General features: G+C 38.4%; 1 protein-coding gene across 1 annotated transcript; it reads left to right on the top strand.

Annotated features, from left to right (window-relative positions):
• Nucleotides 1-630: 630 nt before the first annotated feature.
• On the top strand, nt 631-11,848 carry dbx1 (developing brain homeobox 1). The gene is given in 4 exon segments (NM_001164898.1): nt 631-1,113; nt 1,924-2,037; nt 8,744-8,943; nt 11,225-11,848. Coding segments are annotated over 4 exon segments (963 nt in total). The 5' UTR covers nt 631-797; the 3' UTR covers nt 11,558-11,848.
• The last annotated feature ends 261 nt before the right edge of the window (nt 11,849-12,109 follow it).

Below are 12,109 nucleotides of genomic sequence, written 5' to 3'. Positions count from 1 at the left end.
CTCCAAATTGCTAATATAGCAAAAAGCGCTTGTTTTATGGACGTTTCGCTTCGATTTAAACCAATGTTGTTATCTAATTAAATAAAGTCTTGAAAGCACCGAATCATCATATATACTGTTGACTGAAACGCGGCGGAAACATGCTCGATAACATGACTATGGTTACGATGTATTTATTTATTTAATAATTCATTCATCAATTTTTTTTCATTGAAATTATTAAAAGGGATATCATAATACATACGTCACAGACCAACAAGCACGCGATTCCAAAACTGTATTTATATATTGAATTTTATTGGTGCCCTGGAAACTTGATTTCCCATTTGCCAAGATTGGCTCTTCGTAATCTAATCAAGTGGCTTTTCATGGGTCGTGGAAGTATTTCAATGATTCCCTCGGAGGGGGCGTTCTTCTAGAGCGACAATGAAGCCGCACACGAGTCCATTCATTAAGAAGAAAAATTGCGCCCGCCCTTTTTCATTAAAACGCGTTGGCAAGTATGGCTACCGCCGAAGCGATGGACCAATCCCCGCCCACTTTCGAGTGTCACTCACTTTGACGCTTGAAAGGCACCTGTAAATGGATAGCACTGTTATAACCAGTATACAACACAACTCTCACACATCGAGTGACCATAACACGCCGTAAACTGTTGTCGTTGCTGATCGTAGTGCGAAATCCGGAAAATTGTATGTGCTTTTGTGCATGCTCTGACTACATTCACCGACGTCCAGTGGAGGCCTGCTTTTCCGCTGAACGGCCTTGGAATAAAGCAAACTCTGTTGGTGTTCACAATGTTTCACAACGTACTCGCTCCATCCCCAGTATACCAGAATGTATTTCGGCCACCGACAGTACCTCAGCCGGCTCCGGCCGCTAGCACTTCTTTCTACGTGGAAAATTTACTCCGGAACAGTGCTCCGGCGTGCTGCATCGCGAGACCAATCCCCACTACACAGACTGCCACAACGGTATCTACGCTATGCATGCATTCAGACTGTCGAACGTGTAGCTCTTCTGCGGCAGTTACCACTGCAGCGTCGGAGACCTCTGGAACGTATCTGAAATTTGGCGTTAATGCAATTCTGTCTTCAGCCACCACATCAACAGGTAACTTACACAAACATAGTGTCCATTCCATTTATGTCACTTTCATTTCATTTGTTGTTGCTTTTATAATATTTTACACGGATGCAATAAATGTAATGCTTCCGTAATTGTTTAGCAAATACGATAATAAGGCTATGCATAGTCAGTGTAATTCACATTGCATGGAATATGTATATGCCATAAATGTAACATTCATCTTAATGTTGTGTTTGCTGCGATGATGATACTTTACGAACTTTTACTTATTAGTTTGATAGACGAAAAAAATAATGTTTTTGTAACTGTAAATCGGATACGACTATTTACGTTTCTCTCTTCGATGCTATCAAGTGAAAATTAAAAAAAAAATCTTATTACTTTTTTTTTTATTAGGTTTGTATTCATGATTTGGCGACATACGTTGTTGTGTCATTTGCATTGGTCGGAGCCCGACTCCGCCATGTGACGCAGCTTGTCGCGGTGTCGGCAACGTAGTGTCGAATTAGTGATTCGTCGTTTAATAATACTCAATTAAAACATGGATTAGTAGAAGAGATGGAGAGGATGTTGTAATGCGCCAAGTTGTAATTCACGGTCGCCCGACTTTCTCGTCATTCCCTAAAACCAACCTTGCCGCACGTACCGTTTGTGGAACCTTTGATTTGCAACTACGATTTGTTTGCTTCATATGTTGACAATAATAACTTCAGCTCAACCATTGGCACGGTCACGGCCCATCAACACGCAAATTAGGCGAAATACTGCTTGCTCAAATAATAATAAAAAACACTCGTAATTCAAAAATGTCTTATTTTATCTTATTGTAAATAGGTGCTAACACGAGTGCCTTTTCTACGTATTCGGCGGGAAAACCACTTGTCAGCTTACCGAGGCCGTTTTATGATTCACCTGTACAACCTTTATCGAGGAATCCATACTTTCCAGGTTAGTTTTTAAACGTAACTCTTTTGTTTTTTACCCTTTAAGCTTCCGGGACTGTTTCACCACCAAAGACACATCTCAACGACAATGCGTTATCTTGTTTCCAGGGTCGTTGCAATTAACATTTTCGAGTGAGGCGCTTTTGGTAGTACTAAGCCAGTGATTGTGTTCCGTTCATCGACCACGACACAGCACTTATGGCTTACAGCTAAAACCACGGTTTACAGCTGAAAAAATAAGAAAAAAATGTTTCAGCTCTCGAGCTGACACTACGGAGACATAATTAGCTATATTGCCAATGACTGCGTCGTTGAGAATCCACGGCAAGAGTAATTCACATGGCGCGAACCCGCCGTCGGCTGAGGGCGCTCTTCGTTCTGGCGTACTATCAGACCGTGGACACTACTGTTTGATATATAGGCAGGGAAATAGGTATACCGCAATAACACCCAGGGACAAAGCAGAACTGTGCGTCGATGCTAATCTAAAATCAGCGTCCTGGAAACACTGAGTTCTCCCTTCATTGTATTTTATTATCCGGATCTGTTGAGGTAAAACGTTGCCCCGTTCTCTACTCAGAAACAGATAAGAATATAAATTGCCATATTTCATATTACCGTCCGCACACAGATGTGTATCAAACCAATGAAGGTTTAGTATCATTATGAAAGGAGAGAAACGATATCGGTCTTTGTCATCGAACAAAAAATTATTGACGAAGTACAAATTACCAACGCGGGACTAGACCCCTCCTAGACTGCACTGTATAACGTGCACTCATTGCCCCCTGCTGAGAGGACAATCCTGGAACAGACATGGTCGTTTCTGTGATCGCGGATGAAGACAGTGCATTTCGACATTTTTTTATCTTCTCAAGCGATTTTGTACATTATAAGTATTATTCACAGCAGATTTGCGAGTTATCGCCAAATATGTGAATACGTGTTTAATTATATTATATTATATTATATTATATTATATTATATTATATTATATTATATTATATTATATTATATTATATTATATTATATTATATTATATTATATTATATTATATTATATTATATTATATTATATTATATTATATTATATTATATTATATTATATTATATTATATTATATTATATTATATTATATTATATTATATTATATTATCAGATTGTCATGTATACAAATGTGCTCGGCGCGCTTTCCGTGGCATTATCGGTTATTGAAATGAACATGAATACAAATTGTTGTTATTTTCGTGCGCAATATGGCACATCATTTTAATATTACTTTTTTATTAATGATACACACTAATAACGGTGTAATCATACTAACATATTGTGATGCACCAAATTTGTATTATTCACTCACAAAGCTGTCACGCTCCGATTGCTCATAATAGTGAGTGCTCTTGGTGAAACACACGGTTTTACAGTCAAAGTTAGTTCAGTGGTGTGACACCAGCGATTACTTATCAAACACAGACAGCTCAAACCGATGATAGCCGGTCTTTGTCTCCCCTATTGTCGTCTGATTGGATTTTACCGCCAATATCCGCTGCCGTCATTGATGTTGTTTTTTTGATCACGTTATGATTCATGATGAGGTTTCATCCCTTAACATTTTATTTGTTTATTTGACGACAAAATCAAAATTATTTTTATTGGTCGGGATCATTCGCGCTTTCAGATTGGTGGTACACAGTTTTCATAGCAAATATAATATATAGTGTTGTTTTCCTTTCACTATAAATAAATAAATAAATAAATAAATAAATAAATAAATAAATAAATAAATAAATAAATAAATAAATAAATAAATAAATAAATAAATAAATAAATAAATAAATAAATAAATAAATAAATAAATAAATAAATAAATAAATAAATAAATAAATAAATAAATAAATAAATAGTTTTCATGACACATTCATCATCAATGGAAAAAATCACCTGGGTGTGGGTTGCATAACAACTTGAAAAGAATTCACAACCCGAATTCTAAGTGAACCCGCTCATGCTGCATGTATGGCAGTCTCGGCTCAGTGGGTACCAAAACTAGCTACGAGTAAAGTTTCCGTTCCGAATCCGTTGTCCGAGTTTTTTTTTCCGCTACGCGTTTCTATTTAATTTTCGTATTTTACTCTCATGGGAAAAAGAAAATGTTGCTATGATGTCCCTGGTTGTGTCGGCTTCTTTATTTTGTCAGCCGAGCTGTTGTTGTTGTTTTAATTTGGCGCCGTGGGCTATTGTTAAAGTGTTTAGTGTCCATTTGGGCGGGCGCTTAATTTTGGTATCACTTCTACTCGGCATTGGGAGGTGTTTCTACGGACACTTCTTAGAACAGAATACACAAGAGACTATTAACTAGCTGCTTGTCCATAGTGAACATAATATAACTGTTATTTTGTGTATGGCACGTAGACGCGATGACTGCGATGTGGTGAGACTAATAATAGAACCAATATCGTCAGATGGTTTGGGGTAAAGACCGTTCAAGGTACTGATTTCGTACATGATATCGTCACGCTAATGGTGCTGTTAATACCTGTTATGTGGGCTCTTGTTTATCGAAGCGCTACTAAAATCTGGGAGTTTGTTAACTTAAATAAGTCACATTAAAGTAGAGAGTGGTTGTAGACAGTTAAACGACGCACGACATACAGATGTAGAGTTACTTGAGTCCATCGAATCATGGTACTTGTACTTGTTGAAATCGAAGGAAACTGGTATGATGACGAGGCGCGCTCTTTGTTCGTGTCGCTTAAAACAACTGTATGTATTTTCTTCTGTATTCCTTATGTCCATATATTCTTTATGTATTTGATGTGTGTGTCGAGCTGAGTGGGTGACTGGGGCGAAAACATAGATTTCAAGAGAGTAGAAACGATATGATAAAATGAGATCGAATGACGATGTAAAGTCGGCTATGAAAGCGCGTTCCGTGAGGTTGAAAGATCCGCTTCAACACTAACGGTGAGGACGTGTTATTTCGAGTTATTTAGCGCCGTGAGGCAGGGTTTCAGCCTTAAAACCAATGAAAAGACGGGTATAATGGACTAATTAGATGACAAACTTTGCAAAGAGGAAGAAATGAACACTGAGAACGTCAGTCATGAAAGGGACAGAGTAAACAACATCAATGAAATCGTGTTAAATTTCTTTTACTTGGGGACATGTAGCGTTGTTTATGCGACGGTGTTAAAGAAGACGGTGAAAACGACAAAGAACGACAGTGGTGGGCCACATGTACTTGACTCTCTGTCAACATTGTACCGCCGTAACACCATTCAAGATGTCAATTTAACCGGAAAATAAAAAAGGAAGGAGTCATTTCTTTTTCTTCCGTGGTAATAATTATTTTTTACATTTGACCAGAGCATCGGTGACGATTTGAAAAATCTTTTAAACTTTATAAGCCAAATTTTCTTTATGGGCTTACCAACAATATATTTATACTTCGTAGTATGCGGAATTTTCGAGAAAAAAACATTTTCTATCAATTGTTAAACAGAAAACTATCCGATTTTGTTGTGTTCAGAAAAAAAAAAACATTTATGAAACACGACTAAAGTAGACAGCGTACCAGGTACCATGATCAAGATGAGCTCCGTCGTTCCAACAAAGATACATCATCATGAAATACACATAATGACGACTATGCATCATTCAAATTTTCAGCTCAATTGGGCAATAATTAAGAAATAATTGAGAAGGAATAACTTTTCAATGAAGAAGACTTATACAATTATAAATTATAAAATGGAAAATTATAAACAGTGTTTGAAAATGAAACACTGTCCTGGAATGTCCAGTGCTATATGCAAGGTGTGCACAGTAGCACAACTAGCATCCGTCCTGTCACTCTCCCTGTAACTGCAAACTACGAAAGCAAGCCAATGAATTGGTAAAAAGCCTGTCACAGTCACTAAAAGCTTCTGCTTTCATTTTAGTATTTTGTTGACAAGAACGATAAGTGGACAAATAATATGGCTTTGTTGTTTACTCTTGTATAGGTGCACTCATTTTCGTGCCATTCTCTGGGTTTTCGGCGCGAGATAACAGCCGGTGAATGAGTAGATTGTCTTTATTATGTCGTACAATTGTGGTGCGAGATCTTGTGTTGGGTGTGATAAAACAGTTTACTAGTATTCACTGCGAAAATAAAGATCCGTGCTTCCGTCCGTTAACGCCTCTGCATCCCGATAAAGGCGGGTGGAGTGGTTTTGCTGGTAACACTTAAAAAAACAAAGTTGCCGATGTGTAAACAAACTTGAAACGGGTAAATGTCCATTTCAGTTGTAATTTCACAAATTGATGATTAATTAGGGTTAGACTGTCATTAGTCGTTCCTGTGTACATACGGAGAATCCTGAGTGCGGCCACCTGAGAGTGACGATAAGCTGAAACTTTTCAACTAAGATTTCGACAAATCCCTACTTGCAAAGTCGGTGTACAGACAAACAACTCGAGCGGTGAAATTCTGTGCTGCTCGCTGGTTCTAATAGTCAACTAAAATTTAGTAAAACGGACAAATTTTTAAGCGATTGAATCACAGTCTTCAATGGGTCGTGGAATTTTGACGGCTGTGTCTCATTTTCTTTTTTTATTTTCTTGTTTAAAGTTTCCCATGGAAAGCGAAAAGCCAACAAGTACTGACATCATGTCTGAAATTCAAACTCGTGTCCGTGTTCAAACAAAGTCCATCATGCCATTGAAACCGCTGATTGAATTATTAACTCCGCGCACAGAATGATGAACAATACGGAGACGTTTCTCAAAGATTTTTAATGACATTTGGCGATGAAATAATCTGTTTTAAGCGAAAACAAAAGATACCAACAATTATATGACGGTTGGTGATCCATCAATGGGCGTCTGTCTCACTGACTGCGTACTACATATGTACAGTTGTAGAACAACACAGAAATGACCTTGCTTTTCCTCGGTGAAATTTACATCTCTTATTCAAGATCATGTGTTTTGCTCGCCACAATAGATAGACCTTGGCTTGTTTAGAGGGAGAAAGAATCGTGTGTTTTTTTTTATACCGGCCTTATATCACATGTAAACTTGGCTGTATAGCTTGACTTCAACCACCGTGGACACAGTGTAAATAACCGTACCTTCTGTCGCAATTTAATTTTCTGGTGTCATCCGAAAAAGTCGAAGTGAAGGCCTTGGTGAGAGTGGGCGACAATACCCATTGTGCGGTACGACCATAACGCGTGACTTTAGAAATCTAACCCGGTTAGAAACATACGTACCAAATTTGAAGAAAATTTCACGGATGTGAGCAGACTTCAGCGGGCAATATATTATAGCGTTATTGTGGCTCCCTGATGACCGAAACAAAACGGTATCATCATCAGGCAAAATAATAGTGGGCATCGAGGGAGACGTATAAGGGGCAAAATATATTGCCCTTGTCCGGTCTTCCCAGACCAACTGGTAGTTTAACCATCTGCTGTTTTGGCATGGTACACGGTCTTTAATACTTTCTATAACTCAGTGCTCGATTGAACTTTAAACACCTACAATGTGAATTTTAAAAATCGCTGGACTTCAATAATAACAAATAATTAAAACAAATAATTTAATAATAAACATGATATTGATAATAATCTGAATAGGTAAAATTTGTAATAAGTCATACGTATTGTTTTCAACGGGGAGTGGACGCAGCAGAGATTACGCACAAAAGCCAGTCAGTTGCATGTGTTGTTGGCAGCCACTCGCCAATACTTATCACTATTGATTTTAAAGATAAATGTGAGTAATGCACTGATGTATCTGAAATGTACAACCCAGCGCACAATGATGACTCTTAAATTTAAAACGCACAGAGAAAGAAAGCGTGGTCGCCGCGTCTTCGCGTGGCGTGGTGTGCTTAAACGACGCCTGTTATCAAGGGCATCAAGGCTGAAATACGGCCATTTAGTAATAACAGCAATAAAGACACAGTAACAAAGATTGGTTTGAAAGCTGGAGTGGGGAAAAGTGGTGGTCTCCACTTTCATTCGCAAAGTCATCAAATCAAAACGACACTCTTTAGTAGTCACAGATAAGAATCTTTCAGTCAGGTCACGTGACAGAGCACTAAACGTAAGTGCAAAAATAACATACATAACAGCAGCCAGACAACCGGCTAAATGATAAACTGACTGGTAGATATGACGAACTGTGTCCAAGGCATCATTGAATTATAATTCCCATCATGTCGCTGTATCCAAAATGTTAGTTTTTAAAGTTAGTACGTACGCTCTCCGTCGCATGTGATGTGTCTTGTAATCGTTCAATGGCAGTTAGCATCAGCGAATGGCAATTGATATTTTTTTCGGCGCAGTCCGGCGAGTCTCATAGAATTTGCCTATCCGACCCATTCTCTCCAGTTTGTTGCGTCTCGATGTTTCTTGTTGACGTATTATGATTGTCAATTGCAATTGTGTGTATTTCCCATCCACTCTAATAGTCTCAGTAATATTTACAATAATAATCAAAGTGAAATAGAAAATCGATTTTTTTAAATAGTTTAACGAGCCTTAAACAATAATGGGATCCCAGTTTCTTACATTGCGGCCGAGTATATACATACACATTTCGATATTATTCGGTTTAAAACACACTCTTAATTCTGTGATTTTTTTGTAAATGTCATGTATTCTTGAAAACAAAGCATGGTTGAATTATATTTGTCTGACATCTGTTTCATTCTGTGTCCAGCTTCAACAGTTATTCCTGTACCTGGTACGTATGCGTGGCCAGCCACAGCCAGAGGAAAGCCACGCAGAGGTATGCTGAGAAGGGCGGTGTTCTCCGATGCGCAGAGGAAAGGACTGGAGAAGAAATTTCAACAACAAAAATACATCAGTAAGCCAGACAGAAGGAAACTCGCTTCGAAGCTAGGATTGAAAGATTCCCAGGTAAGTTATTTTTTCTCAAAATTTACATCTTTCTTTGTTCAATTTGAAACGATGAGGTTTTCTTGGAGGGATGAGAAAAGTGACAGTTACGGCACAATTGATCGCCAAGTCAAAACATCGATGACATTATTATCTCTAGTGTCAGTGTCTATAATAGCAATTCAAGGGAGTGATTCATAGTGTGAGAAATCTAGAATATATGTTGTCTCTAGGGGGCAATATTTAACGTAGGGTAAACACTTAATTTTTTAGTAGGATGGTGTGGAAGAGCTTTATCTTAAACGTATTCTTATCCTACAACAATTTTCAGATGAAAATAGTCAAGATAAAAAGTTTGTAAACTCCCTTTAGAGTGTATATATGACAAATTTGACAATACAAAAACAAAAGAGCATATAGTACAGTTTAACTTACATAAATAATAACAATTTGTAAACTTTGAATATGTGGTTTATTTTGACGTTCTTATGATCAGAAGTGAACACGCTCTCAATACTACCTGATTATACCTGAAATGGAGTGGAGGGGTATGAGGGAAACCTTGGGATGTTAGATATTTTAAAGTACACTGCACTTTTGATGTTGCCCTTAAGCGTCAGTGGTTTTTCAATATTCGAAATAATTGTTTGGAATCGGACAGTTAGGGGTCTCTTGGGTGGTATCACCTGTGCGATAACTGTTTATGGGCGTGGTCATTAGTGCTTGTCGCAGGATCATTAACCGCACCGTTGTTATCCTCCCTACGACACAGAATGAATGTGTTGACCGTATCATGCTGTTGATACGGTATTAGTGAATCGGATCACAGAGCCAAGCTGACGCGGATTTAAGTTTCTCTTTTTAATATAACATGCATTATCAATATTACGGGCTTATTAAAAATGGATCTGGATACTGTTAGTGTTAGTAAATTGGTGCACACTTGGTGCTGTCCGCCTCAAGGAACACGTATAGTGGCAGTGTGTTGATTTCTAAAAACATGGTTATTTTCCAGTGAAAACAAAACGTAAATCCAATTATCGCTCCCCGATCACAGGTTTTCGTGCCGCCATACATTTTCTTCTCATGCTAGATTTAAGCATCAACAAGATTACACTTCAAAATTACTGTCTATTTTCGAAAGGAAATATAGTGATTTAAATATTCTAAAACAATATATTGGTTGTGAAGGGGTCCAAGGAGGGATACAAAATATTAAAACGTATTGCACTGGCGATATGGCATTACAAGTTTTAATTACCGGTATAACACATTTAATTTCACCATTCTTTTGTTCCGAGGGAGGATGTTATGCCTTTGGTATATGTTTGTCAGTGAATTACTTCATAATATGATGAATATATGTTTTGTAATAATGTTATATGGGAACATGTGGCAACAATTGATGTCCCAAAACACAGACGCAACCCCCAACCCCAACTCCCTCCCCCTCCAATCATCACCACGCTACCGCGCTGTTTGCAATGCAAAACAAGCGGTAAATAACCTAACTTATTTATACATATCGATTACAATGTGAAACGTGCAAAGTTTCCTTAACGTGAAAGAAGCAATTAGGCCAGTATTTACCCCCAGCGTGTTTCGGAGTAATAAAATAAGTATGAAAAGACGCCCGTGGGGTGTTGTAAGAATCGAGGGGGGACTATACATAGAGGCATGGAAGTAATGGAGCTCCTTTGTGTTGTCTGTAAGGGGTGAATTGAAAGCTAATTAATATTCATTTACGGTGGTGCTTATTAAGTTCATCTGCTTGGGACGGTGTTAACAAATCATCTCTCCGATAGTGTGTCGCCTCCGTAAATACTGTCACCGGCATGAGCAAATCCATCGGTGTGCGATGAATACAAACCCGCGGCTCGATTACTCCGCTGATTTATAAAATGAGAATTCGGAATACTGTGGGAGAGTTGGCCTAACGCGATGAATAGACATTATTATTCAGATCTATTTTGTTTTTTGGGGTCGGAGAATGTTTCAAACGTGTTGTCGTGTAGGGTTTCCATTTAGTGCCCTGCCTTAATTTTTCGATTCGTGCAAAGGAGTACTACGTCGGAAACAATCGGGCGACTGTGCTCCCAACTCCGTGTTTACTTTCCACATAAAGTCCACGTTATTTCCCGTAGAAAGAGGGTACTGATCATGAACCGCGAGTGTCAACACAAGTGACATTAATCATATGGGAAATAAAATCTTTTGTCCATGTTTAGTGTATTTATTGTGTAGCTATTGGTAGTGATGTCACAATATTAATAATGATATTGATTTTTTTTATTATTTGTAGGTCAAAATCTGGTTCCAAAATCGAAGGATGAAGTGGAGGAACTCGAAAGAGCGGGAATTACTGTCGTCCGGGGGCTCTAGGGAATCTACTCTGCCTAATAAATCCAATCCAAATCCAGATTTGAGCGATGTTGCAGACGACAGGAAACACGAATTAAGTGACTCCGAAAAGGAGATTGACAGTATTGCGAGCAGTCCCTGCGCAAGTCCCACAGCGGAGGACCATAACGGCGACATCATCGTACCACATGACCATCACATTGACGATATGGCCGACGACATGATCGTCGACGACGACGATGACGATGACGAAGAGGAAATTAAAGTTTTGTAGTTCTGACATCATATGATTGCAGTGCGTCGTCATTTTGGTCTGCAACTGCCGCCACCCGTGTTGCTATGGGAACTCTTGACATCGCCCTCTATTCCCTCCACCATGAATCATGATGGCGGAAATGAGGATTGAGACATTATCACGTGACCTGTGTGGAAATCCTCACCATGTCTTCCGCGTATTTTTCAGAACACACAAAAAAACATTTATTTTTCAAAGGATACTTTTGATTACTAGTACTTAAATAATGCAATGCGTTGTAATGTTAGAAACCTAGTAACTATTGCGAGTACAACGTCCTTCACAAGCGTTGCCAGGTAGACCAGTTACATGATGCAAATCCCTGTTCGTCGCAACTGCTGGCAATGCAAATATTGGGCCAAGCTGACGCTAAACTAACAATCTTGCAAAATGAAAGCTCTCAAACAAATGTATATTTTCACGAAAGCCATCTTTGTCAACAAGAATGACTGTAGGAAGCGTAAATGATAAGTCGATCAAATCGAAACGTATTTTATGTATGTCCGAGTAGTAGGACATTGCTCACCTAAT

The sequence above is a fragment of the Saccoglossus kowalevskii genome, chromosome 1 (assembly GCF_978046115.1).
Source record: "Saccoglossus kowalevskii chromosome 1, keSacKowa6.1, whole genome shotgun sequence".
NCBI lineage: Eukaryota > Metazoa > Hemichordata > Enteropneusta > Harrimaniidae > Saccoglossus > Saccoglossus kowalevskii.
The sequence above is the reverse complement of the archived record's forward strand: the minus strand, read 5'-3'. Positions and strand labels throughout refer to the sequence as shown.